The sequence below is a fragment of the Acartia tonsa genome, chromosome 13 (genome assembly GCF_053477335.1).
Source record: "Acartia tonsa isolate MP-2025a chromosome 13, ASM5347733v1, whole genome shotgun sequence".
Taxonomy (NCBI): Eukaryota; Metazoa; Arthropoda; class Copepoda; order Calanoida; family Acartiidae; genus Acartia; species Acartia tonsa.
Window position 1 is genome coordinate 23,396,703 of NC_137272.1, and position 23,507 is coordinate 23,420,209.

Consider the following 23,507-nt stretch of genomic DNA (forward strand, 5'->3'; position numbering starts at 1 on the left):
GGTAGGTTTTTTTTTATAACTTTAATACTTTTTTATCAAACACTTTTTCAATGTCAAAGAACCTTAAATCGAGAAAATTTTATTTTAAATAAATAAAAGCTTTCTGTGGGCTGTTTCTTACATGCAGTCCGGTCATTCGGACAGACGGTTGTTATATGCAATACTAGCGGCTATGCCTCTAGAGTCATCTAAAGGCATTGAGAAGGAAGGGTGGGGGAGGGAGGGAAGTCGGCCCCCCCCACTCTATTTTTATTTTTTAAAAAGAAAAAGTAAATATAAAATTTTAAAATTCTTTTTTTTTCTAATGCTAAACTAATTTGAGAGGGCGGTGGTACCATCCCTCAAAATAGTTCCCTGAACCTTTGTACATTGTAAAGGATAACGGTATTTGTTCAGCGGTTAGCGAGATCCTTCGGTACAGAAACACACAGACCTACCGACGTACACACAAACATCCTGTTATTTTTTATAAACATATACAAGACTTAAAATTAAAATTGTTGGTTCTTTTGAAATTACTTCTGGCAAGTTATGTCAGAGAAAAATTGAAATATGAAATAGGAACTATAAAAAAATGAAATTGTATGATATAGCATTATATTCAAATTAATTGATACTGCACCTTTGCTATATTTCAGTTTGAAAATATTTATTAGACTTTTCATTTACTTTTTAAAATAATTATTTTAATTTGTTGAGTGACATTGATGGTATTTAAAAAATCTAATTAAAATTTTAATTATTCTATACATCAGAATTTTAATTATGATAAGTCAGCCGCTGCTTAATATTCAATTATTTCATGCAACCAGATTTGAATTATAGTTTCTTTGCTCCCTAACCTCTAGTGAGAGAGGGGGGTGGGTTCAGGTAAAGAGTTTATACAACCTTACCTGAAAAGTTCAACCAGTTCCAACCAGCAATTTTCGAGATTTTTAGCTTTACACAAAAAACTGTCCCCAGAGGTATCAATTAAATCATTAAATCATCAGAGGTATATTTATATCATTTAGTGCTTCACACTGCCACTGTCACTGACAGTGCTGCCAATTAAACTTGAATCTTTAAATCAAAATGGCAGTGGTGAGATGTGAAACACTTTGGAAACACCCACCGGCTCAGTGGAAGTAGTCATTTTGCGATGCCAGTGAGCCGGTGGGTATTTCCCGGCTCACTACTGCCATTTTGATTTGAATATTGATATTAGGTGAGCCACTTTCAAAAACGGCTCAATAGAGGCATCGGCAGTGACATCGCTCTTATTTAAAGATTCAGCTCAGGTATAAAAGGTAACTAAAGAAAACCAATTCTCTGAGCCAGTGAAACCAGTTATCCACAGACGTTTGCTGGCTATTTTGTTAGTAAACAACAAATTCAATCACATCAGTCTTTTTTACAACAATTTTCTTTCTGTTAAATCAAAGTTTCAACTTTTACAAAAAAATATTTTAAAATTCTGGAGCCACAACCGAGTAAATTTACATGTCATTGATTTGTATAACTTAAAAGGTAATGAAAAAATAATCATTCCATTGCAAAAAACGCGATCTTTGGTTTGTTTAAATGTCCATTTATTTAGCATTTTTCAAGAATGTCAAGCGTGGGAAAATTTTTAGAATGTGGGAACCATTTATTTTGATTTAAATGGTACATATGTTTTTCATTTAAATTCATTTTTTGGACCCGTGAGAAAATTTTTTTAACGTGAGAACCATTTAATTTTCATTGAATTTCATTTTTTGGAAATGTGGGAAAAAAAAGGGAGAAAAATATGTTTTAGTATAAAGAAATGTTCTATCAGTTTCAAACCTTTTTCATTCGATAGATCATACTGACTTTGGAAAAACTGTCAGACCGATTTTTGAAATTCAATCTGTGAAAAAAGATATTCAAGTTTTAATTTTTTTGTTTTGAAAATATTATTTTACATGTATTGACGCCATCTTGGATTATGATAATTTTTTTCTGTTAGAAGATTTTTTCCCTTAAATTTTTTTTAAAAAATTAACTTTTTACAATAAAAAAATCTTTGAACTTAAATTGACCAATAATTCAAAGATTTTTTCTCTTTGATTTGGAAGATTTTTTATGATTTTTATTTTTAATGTCAAATAAAAACAAACAGTGAAAAAAATGAAAATTAAAGGAAAAAACGTTTTATGATTTTATTCGAGAAATTATATGCTAACATCACCTTTTTGTTGCAATAGAATGTTATTTAAGCAAACAAAATTTAGCATAATTGGATATTTAAATCCCTCGGTATTAAATGATGAGCTAACGCTCGATCATTTAATACCTTGGGATATAAATATCCATTTATGCAAAATTTTGTTTGCTTAAATAACTCATTTAACACAATTTTTAAAAAAAACTTGCAATTTTTATCCATTTTCAAAGTTACATAATATCATCTGAATCATGGTTATATAAAGAAATATATTTACAAAATAGATTTTGTGTGTTAACTTTTTATATATTTTATATTTTACTCCCCAAAATGTAAAAGTAATTTCGGTTAAGCGGTTAGCGAGATCTTTGGGTATATACAAATACACAGACAGACAACATTACAAATAATAACACATGTAATAATGAATTCGGTTGTCAATCCATTCATTATAATTATTCATTCTAATTTCATGATTTCTGTTCAGATACTATTATTGGATAATTAAAAGATGCGTGCACAGATATATTCGAATAGAAGGATGGAGGGGGGGGGGGTATTTTTATTTATCTTAAATGTGGTGGTACCCTTCCCAAAAAAGTTGTATACCTTCCCAGGACCTTCCAGAAGCTACATTGTAATGGAGAGCCATGTCTGTTCATCAGTTAGCGAGATCCTTCGACAGACGACGCACATACACATTGACATCCTGTAACTTTTATATAAGGATAATTCAACTTTGTGTCGTTCAAAAGAAATGAAAATACTTAAGCAAGCTTGAAGCTAGTTTAATAAAAGTCAATCTGAATCTAATAAAAATCAGTTAGGATTTCATTTATATAAAATTTACATATGCAATAAAAAAAGTAACATTATATATTTGCCAGATTTTTTTATCATTATGGTCAAACACGGACTGACAGACATACTAACAGATTAGTAGACAGACAATCAGATAGAAAGGCAAAAAAGAAACAAATTAGAGAAAGAAAGAGAGATAGACATGTAGACAAACACCTTAAAATCATCTAATTATTTTCTTTTTCACAGTTTATTTACACTCTGTATAAAATTTGTGTTTTCTTTTCAAATATATTTATATAATAATGAAAAGACTAAAACTGCTTATTTCATCAATAAACTGCAAGGATGACAACAGCCATATGTAGCGAAACATAAAAATTATTAAATGAAATATTTATAGGTCGTTTGTACCGTAACCCAAAGACTGACGGACCAAGTAAATTTTAATCTGGATATTCATTGCTAAAGGAAATCTTCTCTGAAAAATTCAGTCGTATATGTTGAATATCAGTCGAGAAAAATACATTTCACTCAAAACATTTTGTAATTTTGGAAGTTAATTACAGAGTAGCTAGGCTACTAAAAAGATAATTATATAAAGGTTTACAAAACAAAAGAATTGATTAATATGCATTTTTTTATAATACAGCTTCTCTATAACTAGGGGCATTTTCATACGTGTTCATCAACCATACTACATCAACGAATATCACTAATTATTCTAAAGATCTCGTTAACAGCTCATCCTATATGGTGAAGCTTCTTATATGTAGGTTCATGGAAGGTTTATATCCGGAAAATCTGGCGACGAAAGAAATCCACCCCCCCCCCCTCACTAAAATAATAATTTTTTTTTCTTTTCAAAACTAAAATGAAAAATAGAGGGTTGACTTACCCTTCCCAATTCCCCATAATGCCCCTATAGGTCTATAGGGGTGTAGACTCTAATCCTATAAAATACAGAAGTAAGACTTTTGTCCGTCTTGCATATATCAAATTGATTGTGTTCTCCAATTTTTAGAATGCCTCACAAAGCTGGCTTTTTGCCATTTTATTTAAGAAAAATTAGAATGGTCTTAGATTTATTTGCCCCTTTTTTACTTATTCCCTTCAATACAGGGCCCTTGACTAACTGCGTCTGACGAGCCTCTCTGGATCTCAATTTTGTGCCAATAAAAAATGTTTTATACTGCGCATTTAATTTTTGCGTCTTATGGCCGTTTACTAAATATACATCATATTGAATTGAAAGAAATTAAATTGAAATTGAATAAGGATTATTTCTTTTAAAATTTCGATACTTATAAAAATGATTTTTATTTTACATGAACAAATTTAGAAATAGATATTTATTAGATGATTTTATAACATCAGATGAATGTTGAAAAAAAAGTATTATATAGTAAAAATAAAGAATTAAGCAGTATTTATGCAGATTCTTTAAAATTTCAGATTTAAAATGTTTTATTTAGTTTGAAGTGGAGGACAGAACCATCTTTACACTGTCTCTCTTTTTTACTCTCCCCCCAACCCGTTTCCCCCTGCAGGTAAAACCATCCAAAGCATTAGTGTATATGGTTATGTGTCCGCTTGTTGTTGGGGACCTACTGCTGCTATGTCAGTAGTCTGCGTTTAAAAGTTAGAGCAGGATAGTAGGGTAACTGCCTTGGCTCATAAACAGGCGCAACTTATTCCACTACACAGTTGGGACTTTCAGTCAAAAGTCGAGAAATCAAAGGAAAAGTTTTAAAAAGGACCACAATTGGTGTTAGGTTATACGTGTTAGATAAATTGCGGGTAAGGAAATCCCTGCACCGCCTGGGTAGAGCTCCTACATAGTTTAAACGCGGATTGGTTTAAGAGATCATACCGTTTTTACGCCAATTTTTAAAATTTTGAATGATCATATCATTCTATTAATATTTTTAGGTGTTTCACCCTCCCTCCAAACAAACAAGAAAACTCAAACAAAAAGACAGTAGAACACAAAAAAAATAGATATTAGAAAACAAGATAAAGCCCTAGAACAAGACTCAACAAGTAGAAAGCTACACAAACTGAAAAAAGAAACCTAGTAGAAAATAAAAAAAAGAATAAAAAACGTGCAGAACAGAAAAAAGAACCACATATAAAACAAGAACAACTTTAGAACAAAGAGAGCAACAGATTCTCAATTATTCATTTTTCCCAAAACAGGTTAGTCATATTTTATATAGAAATTGTTTAATTTATTTAGAAAAGAGCAAATTCTAGCATAGGTGCTTGCAAATATTTGTATATTATAGGGAAAAATAGTTATATTAGTTAGTCTTATATTTACAGTGGTTTTATTGGAGAAGATATATGTAGTAAAACAAGAATGATAAAAACCAGAAATATTTAAGTATAAGATAGACAAGAATTAAAGAAATAATATACTAAAATATATATTTTATTATATAAACATAAAACAGTTTGGAAGACAAATTTAACATTTTTACTAAAATCATAACATTTAATTATTTTTATTTTTAACTGTAAAAAAATTTTAGAAAAAATAACTAAAGCAATAAGGATTTTAAATATGAATGGACATTTATGGCATTTGTACTTTAAATTTAAAAAGCTGACCATGACAATAGCAATATATTATATTTTTACATGATAACAGGTTATACTTACAAAACACTGGTAGATTATGATAGTTGCTGAACTTAATTGTCCAATTTCTTCAGCAAGAAAATTATTAACCCTCAATAAAATATTGTAAACCAGTGGAATTATTAACATTAAGAAGCTGGCTGTATTTATAATCATCCGGGTCATAGCTGCCCACAGGTACAAAGGCTGTTACACTGTTCCCGGTGCCGTAGGACAGGTAGGGGATGCGCCAACCATAACTGGTTTTTACTGGTTTTAAGTCCTGGATCAGCGTTGCGGGAAATCTATTGTTCTTGCATCTAAAATAAAAAAAAAACTCGTTAAACTTCGTGTTGGTGTTATAACCTAAAATAAATAACATTAGTATCAAGGACACGGTCTTTTATTATTTTTCGAGTCAGGACATTTATTATTTTATGCTTAAAATGGCAACACTTTGATTATGACCTCAAATCATATTGATGTAATTAATTCTATTATCCTTCCAATCTCTCTACTTTCTAGCTAAATACTGTAAATTTTCTGTCCTGACTAATTTTAAAAGGTTTTCATTTCAGCATAATATGTAAAAAAAAACTCATGGTAAATAAGAAATGTCCTGACCTGTAGAAAGGCTTATTTCCAACATATTGGTGTAAAACTGGAATACACCCTAATTCATAGCCAAATTGTTCCACCTTTTGGGATAGACATGACGCAATAAGATATTTTCTTGCTTTATTTTCGAGTTTTGTGGGCATGTTAAGTTTTTTAATGTTAAACAAACATTTATCTAAATTGAAATTATTTTTCAATACAAAATTATTTTAGAGGCTATATAGGGCTATGCTAAAATGTCAAAGCCCCAATGGACAATTATTCCCAATCATAAAGCTAGTTTTTTCAATATTCAGTCTTGAAAATAGGTGTGCTTTTTAAGTATTGTCAAAATTTTAAATTCATCATGAGGTTGAAGCGTTTATGTCATTATCCTTTATTTTGTCTATATATAAATAAGCTTTGCTAATGAAAATAAATTTTAAAAATATCTTGTTGCTACCTTTTTAACTTGGTCGCTTTCTTGGACATCAGTGATGGCAAATGTGCGGCCAGATGGTTGGAACTTTGCTGGTCTGTAGGTCAACTGCGGGTAGAGGTCAGCAAAGGTAACTGTACGGGAGTAGGGATAGCCGCCTAAATGTGAAATATTATTTAATTTTGTCTAGAATTTTTAGAAAATTAAACACCTTTTTTTAAATTAGTTTTTTTTTACTTTTCATAATCCTCAACTTATTGTACTTTAATATCAACTAGCGGCTTCGCCCCTAGCCTCTAGGGGCTTTTTCCCCAAGAGGTAATATAAAAAAAGTTTTTAAAAAAATAAGTATTTCTGTTGCTGACATTTTATGTGAGGGGGGGGTTGGGGGTGTCCCGACCCCCAAGAAAATAGCTTAAAACCACCACAGTACCAATAGGTATATACCCTGAAGAATAGAATCAGATCGGTTCAGTGGTTACCGAGATCTTAAGGGACGGACAGACAGACGGAAAGACATCAAGCTACTTTGTATTATAGATTAACATACCATATTGGGATGGAAAGCTTGATCCAAAAGAGTTTCCACCTAGATAAATAAGAAAATAATTAATTATTAAGCAAATTTATTAATTCTTTTTAAAAAGCAATTCTTATTATGTCAATTGGATCATTAACATACTTTCCTCCTATATTTTTTTAATCATTTTAAAAAAAAAAAGATATTATTTTAACTAAATAGTGCTTAATAGGACAGACAATATTCGAGATGAAATGTAAGAATGTACAAAACTATTTTCTGCAATTTTTTTAAATATAAAAGAATCAAATTAACCTGAGTAAGAGCTGCCAAATGAGGGGCTGCTACTGAATGATGAGGTGCTGTAAGATGGTCTGCTGCCAAAGCTGCTTCCAGATGATCCAAAACTGCTACCAGATGATCCAAAGCTGTTGCCAGATGATCCAAAGCTGCTACCAGATGAACCAAAGTTGTTGCCATAATATTGTTGTTGATAAGGGTTGTAACTTTGCTGAGGAGGATAGGGAGTGCCATGACCACCTGGCAGAGAATTGTATCCACCCTGGTTATACTGCTGATGTTGTTGAGGTGGATATGAAGCTCCAGGTATATATCCACCTTGGTTGTACTGCTGATTCTGTTGAGGTGGATAAGGAGTTCCCTGACCTCCAGGTATATATCCACCCTGGTTATACTGAGGCCTGTTTTGAGAAAATTTGTTGGCCAAGTAGTAGCCAGCTGCCAGTCCTAGACCACCCACAAGTAGAGAGGTTGCTTTATTTGGCTTACTAGAGCTTGTTGTAGCAGCAGTATTTGTGGTTTTCTCATCATCTCCATCCCTAAGTTCTAAGTGTGTTGGAATTTGTCTTCCTTCCTCATCAACTATTCCAACCTCAACAATATTTTCAGGCAGTCCTGATTCAGAAATAGCAACTTCATTACCTTCATTATCTAAAGTTCCAAGTTCATAAAGACCATCTTCTTGAGTATCAGGAATAAAAACAAGGTCTTCCTGGCCTGGAATAGCAAAAGGATATGATCTGCCATATGGGCCAACAATTCCAATTTCTGTTATGCCATCTTTGGTAGATTCCTTATCGACAGGAAACTGTCTGCCATGCTCATCAACAACCCCAACTTCAATGCCATTTCCATTAACCTCATCTTCTCTGCTAAATCCATAGTAAGGTGCATAAGATGAGGTTGGTCTAGAATAAGGAAGATGAAATAGACCTGGCCTCTCTGGGTATTGATTATAGGAAAATCCACCAAGGGGATAGTTGTTTTGTCCTCCACTTGCAAATTTATTGGCAAGATAATAACCAGCTGCCAATCCAAGTCCTGCACCCACAAAATTAGTCAATGGTTTCTTTCTTGGGGTAAAAGCTGTGGATTCCTCTTCAACATCCTCATTCTGTTCAGCCAATTGTTGCATAACAGTAAAAGTGTTTGATTGTTCACCTTCTTTGTCAGCTGGAATAACATCAACCATAGGAACATCCATTTGTTTGGTTATCTCCATATTCATCTCCATGTCCTTCATTTCCACATCCTTCATTTGTTCAACTTGTGGTTCATCTGCATCATCTGATGATCTTTTATGCTTAGAAGGAATGTCTTCAGCCTTAATTGCATGAACTGAGTCATCATGACAAATAAAGTAGTAAGATCCCTCATACTCAAAGTACATGTATGGCCCACACAGTTCATCCACAAAAGCTTCTTGTTTCTCATTCAGTTGACACTTTCCACCATTGCAGTTCTCAAATTTTGGGGCCTCATCAACACTTCTTCCAAATCCAAGACCAAATGAAGTTCCACCATAACCTGTATGGTATGGGGAATATCCTGAGTAAGATGAGTAGCCTGGTCTACCTAGTCTGTTGTAATAGTTTGAGGAACTAGAGTAGCTAGGTCTGTTGAACAGATGGTTGGTTAGATGATAAGCTGTAGCCAGTCCAATGCCGCCAGCAACCAATTTTCCAAAAGTATTCTCTCTCAATTTATCTTCACGTTCAAATAGCTCAACCTGTTCTCTTGCAAAAGGAAAGAAGCTTGAGGTTGGATATCCATAGCCATTTCCATTACCATAAGATGGGTAAGCTGATGGTCTGTATGACTGTTGTCCATAGTACCCTGTTTGATACTGGGGTCTTGGTCTCTTTACATAATTGTTTAGTAGGGCTAGTCCAGCTCCAGCAGCAATTGTGGTTCCAACAAGTTTCCCAAAAGAGGGCCTTGATTGTTTACCCTTAACATCTGTGCTTTCATCTTGGTTCTCATTCTCATTATCCTCCTCAGGATTTTCAGTAGAAGTTACTTCAGTATCTTCTTGGTTGTCATCATGTTGTTCAACAAGTGGATCTGCAGATATATCATTAACATCAATTCTTTCTACCAAGGACTTCTGAAGAAAAGGAGCAAGACCACCTCCACTCAGAAACTGTTCAAGAACTGTTTCAACCTTGGCATCATGATCATGTCCATCATGTCTGGCTTTTTGTTCATCAGAATCATTAGTTCTTGATACTTTAGAAACACTATTGCAGAAGAAAGGTCTGTACCCCCTGGTGGTGTAATAATCACACACATTTGTTAAGCCAGGTCTTTCATTTTCTGCTGACCTTGCAGCAACTGCATTTTGACAGAAGCTTGGTAAAACATCCATTGTTCCCAAAAATGAACACAGGAACAATGCGCTAGAAGCTGGAACAGCAACCTTAGCATCCTCCTCCGGTATAACCTCCTCTACAACCTCATTTGACTTTTCTTCAACAATCTGCCACTTGCCAGTATCAACAATTGTAACCTGTTCACTCTCAACTGCCACATTGTCATCATATTCCTTGTCAGGATCAATAACAAATTCATCAGGATGGAACATAGGCAAGGTTTGAAGACCTTCAACAATTAAGGGAACAGCTTTACCCATAATTTCAGCCACTATGTCAGATCTTGCTTCAATTGTTGTTTCTGATGTGACTGGGGCTTCTACTTCAACACTCTCTTCCTGTTGATCCTCTTCAACATCCTTATCATCTTTATTCATCTCCATTTCATCTAAATAAATAATCATCATATTAAAAGGGGTAGTTTCACGAAATGCATTTAAAGTTAATTTAGTGAACCGCATATTTTTTGCTAGTTAATGGGTTAAACTATATTTATATGGCATATATTTGAAAGAATTTCAATTTTCTACCATGTAGTCTTGATAGTTTAAAAACTACGTGGTAGAAAATTGAAATTCTTTATGCCATATAAATGTAGTTTAACCAATTAACCAGGAAAAAATATGCAGATCACTAAATTAAGCCCAAATGCCTTTCGTGAAACTACCCCTTTAGCTTAATAACTAGGAAACAAGCAAAGTAAATCTTAGTTGCTGCAAAAACTGCAAATTATTCTTTCATTACCTTCATCATCATTATATCTCTCTGCAGGCTCTACCACTGCTTCTACTTCTTTATTTTCCTCATTTTCTGACTTATCATTGTTCTCCTCAAACTCATCGTCATTATCTTCATCAGCTTCATCGTCATTTTCTTCATCAGCTTCATCATCATTTTCTTCCTTAGCTTCATTGTCATTTTCTTTATCAGCTTCATCATCATTTTCTTCATCAGCTTCATCGTCATTTTCTTCATCAGATTCATTGTAATTTTTAGCATCTTCTAAATAGGCAAGAAGTCATAAGCAATTTAACAAGATTATTAAGAATAAAAAAGTATGTAAGTTTCTTTCACTATCTTTCTCTGTCCTATAAGTCATGAAGTTAAGCCTATAATTATTAATAGCTTTGCTACTATTGGATAAGTTTTCCTTGTAGTTTGATTAGTTGTACCTGTTACATCATCAAGATCTGATCTTGCATTATCCTCTTCTATTTCCAATTGTTCTTCTTTTTCCATTTCCTCTACAGTGCCATTATCTTCTTTCATTTCATTCTCCATAAGCTCACTTTCTTTAATTTCTTCTAAATATAAATATCTACATAAACAAGAATAGAATTAGATTTAAATAAATTCTTTGTATCAAACAAAATATATACATATATAATCATAAGAACTACTAGAAATTGAATTTTATGAGTTTCAGCACCAAATTTAAATCAATGTATTTAGCAATAAAATGAATGTGACTGGAAACACTACAAATTCAGATATGAAAAATCCCTAGAATCCTAAATACTCATAAGAGGATCACCTTCATCTCAATACAAAAAACAAGGATGACAACATCCATAAAAGCGAAGCTCTGAAACGGTAGGACAAACGGACATCTGTATAATGTCAGAACTGAATAATCAGAATGCAAATGTATAAGAGTCAAAGCAAAATTGTAAGTAAATTTGTTGAAAAACTGCTTGATACAGGATAATGATTATGGACATACTTGCATTTTTAGGACTTGATTATAGAGTTTCTTCGCTTATAATATTGTACTTTATTGTCCAAGTAATCAGTATACCGAAAATCAGACCAATCGGATAATTAGGTCACATACAAATTTGTTGTTAAAAATGTAAAAAAAATCAACATGTTTAAAATGGACGTACGGACATTCTGGTAATGATCATAGAGTTGCTACGCTTTCTAACTCGTACCTTACTATTACAGGAATCACCATGCAAAATATGAAATCGATAGTACAATTCTAACATGCCAAAATTAACGAATAAAGCTATTTAAAAAGTAAAAAAATCAACATGTTTAAAATGGACGTACGGACATTTTGGTAATGATTATAGAGTTGCTACGCTTTCTAAATCGTACCTAACTACTAAAGGAATCACCATGCAAAATTTGGAATCGATAGGACAATTCTAACATGTCTAAATTAACGAAAAAAGCTATCCGTGACGGACGTACGGACGGACGGACCGACCCTAATTATAGAAAAGCTTCGCTTTTAAAAATATAACTTTAATGTATTGTGCATATTGGTGAGCAATATCATAATTTTCTTGTTATCCCTGAAGGAAATAGCTCTATTCTTAAAATTCCTACCATCAAGATCATTTCTTGCTTTGTCAACTTCATCTTCCACTTTCTCCTCTTCATCTATCTCCTGTTCGGGTTCTTTTTCAACAACGCTTTCTTCCTCTTTCTTTGTTTCATTATCAACTTCATCTTCTTTCTCATTTTCATCTAAATATAAAATTCATAGATATAATTGATAATTTTGAACTTTGAAAAAAAAATTTATTAGGTAATAAACATTTTAATTCATTTTGTACTTAACATATTTGCCTGTAGTTTTTTCCACTTACCAGCAAGTTCAACTTCATATCTTGGTTGCTCTTCCTCAATTACTTTGTCTTCAACCATTGATTCTTCATGATTATCGACTACTATGTCATCTAAATAATAGATAAATGAGAAATCAATGTTGGAATGAATCCAACAACAGTTTAGGTTTTCTACATATGTTTTAAAAACATAGTTTGTACAAAACCATTAATATTGTCTCAATAATGATCATTTTAATTGGCGGAATGATTAGGATAAAAGATATTTTGTATTTTTTTTGAAAAAAAAGTCACATGTACAACCAAAAATCAAATTCTATGACTTATAGGGTGCTTTCTTCTGTCAATTTTTTTAAAGTGAAGCTTTTCTATAATATTGGTCGGTCCGTCTGTACGTTCGTCCGTCAGTCATGTTAGAATTGACCTATCGATCTCAATCTTTGAATGGTGATTCCTATAGTACTTAGGTACGATTTAGAAAGCGTAACAACTTTATAATCGTTACCAATTTGTCCGTGCGTCCATTTTAAACATGTTACTTATTAACTTTTTTAACAACAAATTTATATGTGATAAAATTATCTGATTGGTCTGATTTTTGGAATGCTAATTCCTAGGACAACAAAGTAGATATAAGAGAAGAATCTTTATAATCAATTTTGATTCGACATTTATACATTTATATTCGGATTTTTAAGTTCTGACAATCTACAATTAAGTGTTCATGTTTGTTTGTCCTACTGTTTCAGAGCTTCGCTTTTATTGATGTTGCCATCCTTGTTTTAAGATCACCTTTATGAGACATTATTGGATCTTGTTTTACTAATTCATTCAATGTTTCACCTTAAAACAAGGATGACAACATTCATAAGTAGCGAAGCTCACAAATTATTAGTGGATATCGGAAAAAAAATACTATAGAGCAGTGTCATCCAAAAAACATTAAATTTGATAAAATAGGGAAATCATAGCGTCACGGAATTACGGACAGCCGGACTCAAGGACGGACAGTCTAAGCGAATTATAGATTAGCTTCGCTTCTAAAAAAAAGGCATAAATAAAAATGCAAAAAATATGAAGTGTGTTTATTGCAATGAAAATATTGAGGGCAAAAAACGAGAAATTTGCTCACCACCCCCCCCCCTCTCTATCTAGATTTATTAAGGTTATATGATCCTGGCTTTAGCTTTAAAAAATCTGCACCTTGATCCATAACAGCGGGCATAACCACATGCATTTTTTCATCACTCATTTCTTCCTCAACATTTTCTTCAGATGGCATCACTACGTGGGTATTAGATTCCTCATCCTGATTCATTTAAATTTATTTCAACATAATGTAAACATTCAATTTATAAAAAATAGTTTTAAATATATGCAAAAAACCTCCATACGACCTATATAAAGCTTTCGTGTAATGGAGAATGCATAAGTAGCGAAAGTAAAAAATGGTGGACAAACATAAAACGTGAGTTATATAGCAGATGTTCAGTTGTTATTTAATACAAATTTTTGGGTAGTTCAAATCAGAATTGTCAAAACTTTTCAACCAATTATTTCAATGTACGGGAGGGATAATTTTGTTATTATCATAAATCAGTTATACGTCCAATGTCTTATCCCTTAAGATACAATGAGTAAAGTATTTTCTCGTATTTATTCGAATCCAGTGGATAGGAACCGGTTCTCATCCATACGAAAAAACTATGTCTAGCATCGTATTATAAACGGCTTTCTACGAATATAAAAATGTACAATCATACGATGAAAGAAATAACTATTCACCTGTTTTTGTTGTTGTTCTAAAATTTCTTGCATGTCCCTTCCAACCCGAAACTCCCGGCCCCAGGCGGTTGTCACAACCACAGTTGCCAGAATCTAGATAGATAGATAGATAGATAGATAGATAGATAGATAGATAGATAGATAGATAGATAGATAGATAGATAGATAGATAGATAGATAGATAGATAGATAGATAGATAGATAGATAGATAGATAGATAGATAGATAGATAGATAGATAGATAGATAGATAGATAGATAGATAGATAGATAGATAGATAGATAGATAGATAGATAGATAGATAGATAGATAGATAGATAGATAGATAGATAGATAGATAGATAGATAGATAGATAGATAGATAGATAGATAGATAGATAGATATATAGATAGATAGATAGATAGATAGATAGATAAAATAGAAATTCTAAATCATCTTTTTAAAATTAATTAAAATTTTTATGAGAAATGATTAAAAGATTGAAAACACCAATTAATTTAATATTTTATGCGAAATAATGAAAAATTTTAATGAATAGAAAAAATCAATAGATTAATCCCTGCGTTATATTAGTACTAGTGGAAGCGCCGCTATCATCTTTAGGCTCTGTAAGAGGAGGGAAGTGAAAAATAGTCTAAATTCATCCCAATCTCATTTAAAGTTCTATGCTTTTCTCTTATATCAGAGAATAGTCACTGCTTCCTAAGAAACGAATATAAGCTTGTCTAAACTAAAGTTATGATCCAAAGGCGATACGAGGGAAACCCCCTTGTATTAAAGTTTTTTTTAAAAGTTCCTATCAAATCTCAAAAATATCTAAAATTTGTATTATTTACAGTACTATTAATTAAGCATTATTTTTACTTTTTGACTAGCAGAATTTTTTTTTGTAAATTTCATCAATTTCTTTATTCCTGTAAAATTTCTCTTATTTAGATGAATTAATAAGGATTTTAAAAGCGTAGCTTTTTACTATCATAGTCCGTCCGTCCATCAGAAAAGGGTCGACGTAAATTAAGCCATAATAGAATCGTTGTTTCTGAGTAAAACCTTGTTAAAACTATATATATTTAAATCCAATTTATAGAATTATTTAGTTGATATTTCAAAAGGTGATTCATATGTCGAAGAGAAACTAATGATTATCGTAGCATCTCCAAAATTACATCTTGAAGGCAAGGACGTCCATGTTCATTATAGTGCATTTATAAAAAATATTACAAAACGTCTTTTATTCAATGTGAACATATTTGCAATCATTTTAAGCTTTGATTTTTTAGATGTTGTCATCCTTGTTATTTTATTAAAATTCTATTCAAATATTTTTTGTAATTAAATTTTAAGAGAAAATTGCATTTTGTTATTCAAATATTTAAAAACTTAATAATCTTGGACTAGAGTAGACCTTAATAAATTCAGACATTCACGAGATCTTTGGAGACAAGTGAATAGACAGACGGACATCTTATATAGGATTACGGACGGACATTGATTATTTGTTTTGAAGGTCTTCATATAGTGTAATTTCATTCAAAATTGGTTGAAAGCATTTTAATTTGAAAAAGTAGTTTTGAAATTAATTTAAAAACCTTTCTAGGACCTATTTAAAGTTTTTGTGTAATGGAGAACTTGATCGGTTAAGCTGTTAGCGATATCTTAACAGTCTTAAACAAACCCTTATCATAACCTGAGATTCGCCCCTAGCATATTCGAAAGAAGAGGTTGAAGGGGCTGAAAAAATAGCATTCTCAAGACTAATTCAGTTATAAAAACATTAAGCAAAGAACTAAATATGTTTTGTAGTTGGTGAGATCTTTACAGACATACAAAAATCTTTACTACTTTATAATATAGAACTATAAGCATCTTGTAGCATCTAGTGGCTCTGTTATCGGAAAGGGTGGAATAGAATAGATCTTTTTAGGGCTACAAAAAATCCTTACTACTTTATTTTAGGCTAACAAAAAATGTCTTACCAATATCTTCAAGACCCTCATACTTTCTCCCTCGCCTGTTTCTAACTAAACCCTACATTTCAAGAAACCTTTATTACCCACCACCCCCCCCCCCCCCACTCAAAGGGACACTCAATAGCTTTCCTGAAGAGTAGAACCGATTTGGACCAGTATTTTTCGAGATTTTAAGCTTCAAGCTAAAAAAAACTTTGTACTCTAGGATATGTTTTAAATTTTAAAAAAAATCACCACCTCCAAAAAGAAGCTATAGATTTTATTAAATTATAAACTGAACTAATATTATTGTACCTAGTTATCCAAGGACACACTATGAAAAATATAAAAATGCATTTTTTGGAGAAAAATTAAATATTTCCATGCAATATTTTTTTCAATACAGATTTTTCCTTAAATTTTTTTTATTAGTATTTAGTATTAGTTATTAGTATTACAGAGAGTACTGTGAAAATCCCCCCCCCCCCCACTCCTGCGAAACTTAACCCCTTCCTTTCACTGTATATGTGATCAAAGATTGGCCTTAAAATTCGGCATCCTTCGAGCAAGTTATACAATTTAACAAAGGACAATCTAATAAATAACATAACATAATATTTACGGAAAGACGAAAAAACAGACGTGTCTAAAAACGTAGTTGCGATGCCTTTTTTTCAAAAGTAAAAATATTTTATAATTTTATGAAATTCTCAAACATTATGTTAGCTGTTAGATATATATAATAGATAGGACGTGACTAAAGGGTTGTAGATTAAGTTAAACACCTGCGTTCTTTAATTCAATAAAATCTTATTGTAATATTTGACAATACATTTACCATACAATTGAAATTGCTACAAATACGCGACGCCACGTTATGCCTTAACCCTAACCACTGTGCACTAGATATTATTGCTTAGATACATCATTACCCCTCCCCCCCCCCCCTCCCCACTTGCATAGTGCTAACCATATAACATCCGTCTTAAGGGCCTTTATGTAACCATCTAGAAATTTCTAGCTTTCACCTTACAGGGTTAAATATAATTACAAATATTAGTCCTATGTCAAAGAGAAGGCATAACTTTCTTGGTCGATGTAAAAGATAGTTGTCAGAAATTGTAAGTTCTACTCTATTACTCTATTTGTCTGTCTGCTTGTACATAATACTATGATGGAAAAATGACTTTAATGCTAATTAAATAACTAGTTTGTTCGCCCCTAACCTCTTGTGGAGGGCGGGTGAGGTAAAAAAACAGCCTAAAACCACAGAAAGACACATATGAAGCTTCCCTAAAAACTACTATCCATGCGTACCACAAATTTCGAAGATCTTAAGCTTTAGGCAAAAACACTTACTGCTTTATAAAGTAGCATTTCATATTAAGATTGTCATGATCAAAAAGCATACTTTCTTTAACTATTTAATTTTTTTATCACACTGTTTTATGTGCTCAAGCTATGCCTCCTTGGATGTTATCTATCCCTTAACCCTAAATGTCCCGTTAAGAAAATAATGAAAAGGAAGAAATATTTCTTTTTATGTGAAAAGGGTTTTCTAAGCAATTCAGGGATAAATAGATAAATTTGAAATATTTGCAGTATTTTTAGTTGTGAATATGCTCTATAATGATAGTTTGAACGTCCCTACGTAACGGTTACCTCTTTTCGTTGAATTAGTTAGAATTGTCTCAGAGTTTGAGGGGAAAAAGAATATTAATTTTTAAAAATTTATTTAAAAGTTGGGACACATTCAGTTTGGAACCAAACAATCAAATTTCAGTATCCAAAGTTTTTGAACAAACGAATAAGATAATGTTGTTATAAAGTTTTGGGTACCAGTGTAATTTATAGTGATTTATTGTTTATTAGTAGCATTTTAATCTATTTACTTTTCTATCAATCCATGCTTTAAAGGGGAGCTTCCCAATAGTTAACAGTGTGCTTTCAATTCCGTATAGTGAATCATAATCATGAAAGACGGGGATACGGAGAGTGTCATGTGTGACGTGATAAAAATACGTCTAAACAAAAGTGGGAAAGGAAGAGAGTGATTAAGATGTATATCTATGACGTCACACATGACACTTTTCGTATCTCCACAAAAAAAAACACAATAGCAAATAGAGTTTGGGGAGTGTCAAATGATATGAGTTAAGGGGAAGTAAAGTTTTGGTGGATTTGATATTATGCGTTCGAAGAATTTAGCAATTTGATCCATACATGCGGTAATGAACGCACCCCATCAATTGGTCTACAGGTGATTAATAATTTGCTGTCCTTTTATAGAGGAAACTTTGATAGACCCATTTTTATTCACAATTAACCTATTTTATTTTCGTATCATTGAGCATTATATTGTAGTCATAAGGTTCATGTCAATAATTTGTCAGCTATCACATTTTTTATTTAATATGATATGTCGGAACTAAGGATATTATCAGACAAATCTCATGTCGATGATATGTTAGTCATGAACACTTTTTATTTGATTCTGTATATTTTAAATAAATTATTGCAATTTTATACCAACAACCTAATCAACAGAAAAATTTTAAAATTTGTTCAAAAAAAGCAGTTTTTTAATAAACATACAATTTTTTCATGGCTTTAAAATCAAATAGACCTAAATAGGCCTCTGGCTTCTTGATTATTGTTGTTCTCACTCAAACACCTTAAACATAAATTTTCCTTGGGTTTCAAAAATTATTCTATTTTCACTTTGTTTACTTTTTAAATTTTCTACTTTACTTTTGTGTGAATGTAGTATATGATTGGTCTATGATAGTTTAGTTTAATATAAACTTGACTATGGAAAATTTTGTACATTTCAAAACTACTTGTTATAATTTCCTTATATATTTATCGCTCTAATATATATCAGGGAATCTTAAGGGATAAGACAATTAATGAGGATAGACAAAATTATTCCTGCTGTAGATTGAATTTTTTTTTTTTGAGAGTTTGGATAATACTAGTTTGGATTCAACCAATTAACCCATTAGTGCCGAACCGGGTTTTAAAACCCGGTGCCAGAAAATGGAAAAAAAACCGGTTTCCGGCTTCATAATTGCATCATTCTCAGTATGAATCCCCCCTCTACTACCCTGGCTTTCATTTCCCCCTGGAGCTGGCAGTTTAGCTTACTTCCGTTTGCTGGTATAGATCAACAAAGTTTGAAAATCATGACAATTCAAAATACCCCATCTAACTTTTTTGTTTTTATAGTAAAGTCGCTGATTTTTTTCGTTAAATCTAATGTTTATTGACAAGATCATCTATTTGTGAATTCGTTTTATTTAAATTATTATTTTTTATATGATTTTTTTATCGTTTTTTTACGCCCTATATAGGCCCGGTTCGGCATTTCCATTTTGAGTCTGAAATTTTTATTACCCGGTTTTACTAATAGATCTTTTTTGACAACAACAACAAAACAGGGTTTTTTTACCCGAAATCGCCGGCTAAACACGAAATTTGAAATAAATCGCTTCGTATTATACTTGTAGCTCTTTAGATTACATGAGGTTGTGTAGTTTTCAATTACGGATCGTATCAAAGTTCTAAAAAGTGTTCATCTCACTTTTGGCGTTCAAAAATTACATTTTTCGATTTTTGGTCAAAATAACCGGGTTTATACAGGTCAACCGGGTTTTAAAACTGGGGGAAAGCACCAAAAACGGGTGTTAATGCCTGGTTGGTATTTATGGCCAAGCCGAACCGGGTTTTTTTGCAACTTTCCTGTGCACGCCACTAGAGCAAAACAAAAAAATACGAATTCCGTTTTGACCATTATAAAGCTTCCCTGAAACTTACAGCTCGATCGGCCCATAAAAGTGGCGCTCGGCACTAATGGGTTAAGATTAAATTAAATTATCCAAAGTTTTTGGGTCAACTGATAATATTAGTTGGTTATAAAACTTTGAATACCAGTATAATTTACAGTCCATTGCCCCTTTTCTCCCTAAATATATATGAACTTTATGGACCTTCTTCTGTACTTTAAGATCTATAAAACGGACATCATTTAAATCTATAATTGGTTTTCTATTCTTTTTCATGAGAAAGGACAGCTTATATCTAAAAAGATTTTTTTCAAAAAGGTTAATTCGAACCATGAAAGCATACAATGATTTTAATAAAAAACTGTTAAATAAAATTTATTTACTTAGAAATAGTCAGACAAACTGATATACCCATTTACAATTGTCTACGGAAACGAAAATAGTTAATCCTGTTATTTTAGAATGCTGAACTGTGATGCCCGTGTAACATGTTTTGTTTGCAATCTTCCTATTCTAACTCACCAGGTAATATGAGTTATACTAGAAACGTTAAAATGGTAATTACTGCTGTTAAGTCAGGTGCGTGTCTATTAAGATTAGACGGAACGCATTGGCCCGTAAACAGTTGCAACGTATTACCATTCATAGTTAGGACATCAACACAAAGGTTGGACAATCAAAGGGTTGGTTGTCTGTTGGCCTGGCCATCACTCAACCTAATAGCCTACTGTATAATTTGATTCTCTAAATTAATTCCTGAAATCGAAGGAAAACTACACCCTAACGAAGTCATAACATACCTACACTAGTAATATATTATTTGTGAGAGAGAGAGAGAGAGAAAGAGAGAGAGACAGAGCGAGACAGAGAGAGAGACAGACAGAGACAGAGACAGAGAGAGAAAGAGAGACAGAGAGAGAAGGAGAAGGAGCGATAGAGAGAGGTAAAGCGAAAAGAGAGAGAGAAGATAAATATTTAGAAAGAAAGATGAATAGAATAAAGAGACTAAAAGTGAATGAGAGAGAGACAGACAGAGAGAGACAGAGAGAGGCATAGAGAGACAGAGAGAGACAGAGAGAGGCATAGAGAGACAGAGAGAGACAGAGAGAGGCATAGAGAGACAGAGAGAGGCAGAGAGGGGCATAGAGAGACAGAGAGAGACAAAGAGAGACAGAGAGAGGCATAGAGAGACAGAGAGAGACAGAGAGAGACAGAGAGAGGCAGAGAGGGGCATAGAGAGACAGAGAGAGACAAAGAGAGACAGAGAGAGACAGAGAGAGGCATAGAGAGACAGAGAGAGACAGAGAGAGGCATAGAGAGACAGAGAGAGGCATAGAGAGACAGAGAGAGACATAGAGAGACAGAGAGAGGCGTAGAGAGACAGAGAGAGGCATAGAGCGACAGAGAGAGACAGAGAGAGGCAGAGATAGGCACAGAGAGACAGAGAGAGACAGAAAGAGACAGAGAGAGACAGAGAGGCATAGAGAGACAGGGAGAGACAGAGAGACAGAGAGAGACATTTAGAGATAGAGAGAGACAGCGAGAGAAAGATAAAAGTTTAAAGACAAAGTACAGTGATTAGAATTACAGACATATCGATGGGCTAGATTTATAGAGTGTCTGCGCTAAAAATAATATGATCCATTTTTTGTTATTATTGGATATTAATAAAGATTATATGGATCAAGTCAGACATACGAAAGGAGATCTTTTTGCACTAATATGAAATATTAATGCACACAGCACACACAAATGCGAAGAAAATGCTGATTTTACGAGCATTTTCTAAAGCTTTCTTTGAAATTTTTTGGTCTAATTTATTACAGTTTAATTTTGATAAAATTCAACAGCAAACAAACCCTTTGACTGCACGACCTTTGTCTTGAAGTATGCATAGAATTGATTTTCGCGGCTAAGGCATTCTCTTTATCATAACTAGAAATATAACGCCTTAGAATTTGCAGTAACGATTACTATTTTTTATGTCTTTTGTATGACGCGCATAAACTGACAGCCTGTGTACGTTTTGTTATCATTTAGGCCATCCATTTTACCGATACAACCTTTCATCATTGGCAAAAAAATGAACTTGATCCAAATATGATACAAGATATTATTATTATTATCATTATTATTACATGAAACTTACATTATCTAATTATTTACAAAATTAAATTACCATCACGTTTTAACCGCCGCTACCCTATAAGCAGGGTCTGCCTTCGCGCAGTTCTATTTATATTTGAAGCAAACATGGGTGTGTTATTCACTTTGTTAACGGGTATGGTGGGGAAGGGTATATCTAGAGGTAATTATTTTTCCTCCTTTAGAACATTTTCCAAGGCAAAATGGGTATTTTTGGCATAAAAGAGGTGTATGGATGGCTATTTTATACTACAGGGGGGGGGGGGGGGCGGGGATTACCCAAAATGTCCCCTTTAATTGTCACATCCAGGATATACTTTAGTTATTATGGATTTGTCCCACATCACCTAGGCCAGGGTCTGCTAAACCATTCAGTATCAAACACTTTTCTCAGATTTCTAATTGGTGCTAAAATAGAACAATTTCATCCTTGTTGTACATGAAATTATCATCAGATTTTATGTGTTAATCTATTATTGCCAATCACTAATAACATATAAAGATTATCATATCTTAATATAATAATGTCATTAATGCAGAAATATACAAGATTATTTTTACATATTGCATTCATTTTCTTTGTTGCTCGCATCACATAGCGGTATGATTTGAAACTATAAAATTTGTTTGTTTTGGCGATGAGACAATATGTTAGAATATTGAATTTGGTATAATTGGAATTTAAAATTTAGTTATTTTGATTGATAGGGCAGCACTAAAGGTAATAATATGTACAAAATTATTTTAGTTGACTCAAAGAGTAGCCATTTTTTTGATGTTAGCGCCATGTTGCGGATTTATTTTGAACTATGTTTCAGGTTGGTTTGGTTTGGCAGGGCGGCAATGGGGTGGACGATCTTCTCAGGGAGCAAATGGATCTGGATATCATCAAAGGTAAATTATTAGTGATAGAAAATACGAATATAATAAAACATATAATAAAATCCATTTTTCTATCTAACATTATTCAAAATTATTTTGATGTAATTTTTAATTTTGTTGTTTGAGTTTTAAAGTGATATCTTATATAATCAATTTTTAATTTTCTATCTCAGTTCTGATTTACAAATTTAACCCTTTCCGGTTTTTTCTATCTCATTTTCTGTGTGTGAAAGATAAAGAGCCCAAACTGCTTGACTTTTTAAGTATGGGTATGACACATAACTGAGAGTTGGATTTTTTTTGAAAATCTCCATCCTGGCGGGCACAGGATGCCAGCAAACCTGGCAGGGTCATCCAGGTAAAGAACAAAAATATTTTTTTGACTTAAACAAAGCATTTTATCTTACCAAATTACTAAAATATCCTTTAGTAGTACATCCTCATCTTAAATACAGGTGTTTAAGTCAATTTCAGGTTCCAGGTATGATCCTGCAGGTCCTGATCCTCCAGGTCTCCAGAAATCTTTTAAAGGCTCCTGTGGCCGCAATTTTTGACTTAGA

At 32.6% G+C, this 23,507-nt stretch overlaps 2 protein-coding genes across 8 annotated transcripts in view; one reads left to right on the forward strand and one right to left on the reverse strand.

Annotated features, from left to right (window-relative positions):
- The first annotated feature begins 4,424 nt into the window (after positions 1-4,424).
- Positions 4,425-23,507, forward strand: part of rsh (Rap GTPase activating protein radish) — a 106,727-nt gene continuing 87,644 nt past the window's right edge. For all 5 annotated transcript variants that reach the window (XM_080146082.1, XM_080146083.1, XM_080146084.1 and 2 more), the window contains exons 1-4: positions 4,425-4,521; positions 4,904-5,170; positions 20,382-20,445; positions 22,884-22,959. In XM_080146082.1, the coding sequence (XP_080002208.1) occupies positions 20,383-20,445; positions 22,884-22,959 (139 nt within the window). In that variant the 5' untranslated portion in view covers positions 4,425-4,521; positions 4,904-5,170; position 20,382. The remainder of the gene's footprint in view (positions 4,522-4,903; positions 5,171-20,381; positions 20,446-22,883; positions 22,960-23,507) is intronic.
- On the reverse strand, positions 5,385-16,202 carry LOC145304241 (uncharacterized). Of its 3 annotated transcripts, XM_080146089.1 has the most exons (14): positions 16,163-16,202; positions 14,186-14,278; positions 13,604-13,709; positions 13,193-13,243; positions 12,422-12,511; positions 12,159-12,299; positions 10,994-11,125; positions 10,566-10,823; positions 10,185-10,209; positions 7,465-10,145; positions 7,180-7,218; positions 6,654-6,787; positions 6,218-6,291; positions 5,385-5,913 (listed from the first exon to the last, which is right to left on the reverse strand). In XM_080146089.1, exons 1-14 carry the CDS (start codon positions 16,181-16,183, stop codon positions 5,700-5,702), a joined length of 4,059 nt encoding a protein of 1,352 aa, XP_080002215.1. In that variant the 5' UTR covers positions 16,184-16,202; the 3' UTR covers positions 5,385-5,699. The 3 variants fall into 3 exon arrangements, with proteins under 3 accessions (XP_080002215.1, XP_080002214.1, XP_080002216.1); XM_080146088.1 differs by having other exon boundaries at positions 7,465-10,209; XM_080146090.1 differs by lacking the exon at positions 6,218-6,291 and having other exon boundaries at positions 5,757-5,913; positions 7,465-10,209.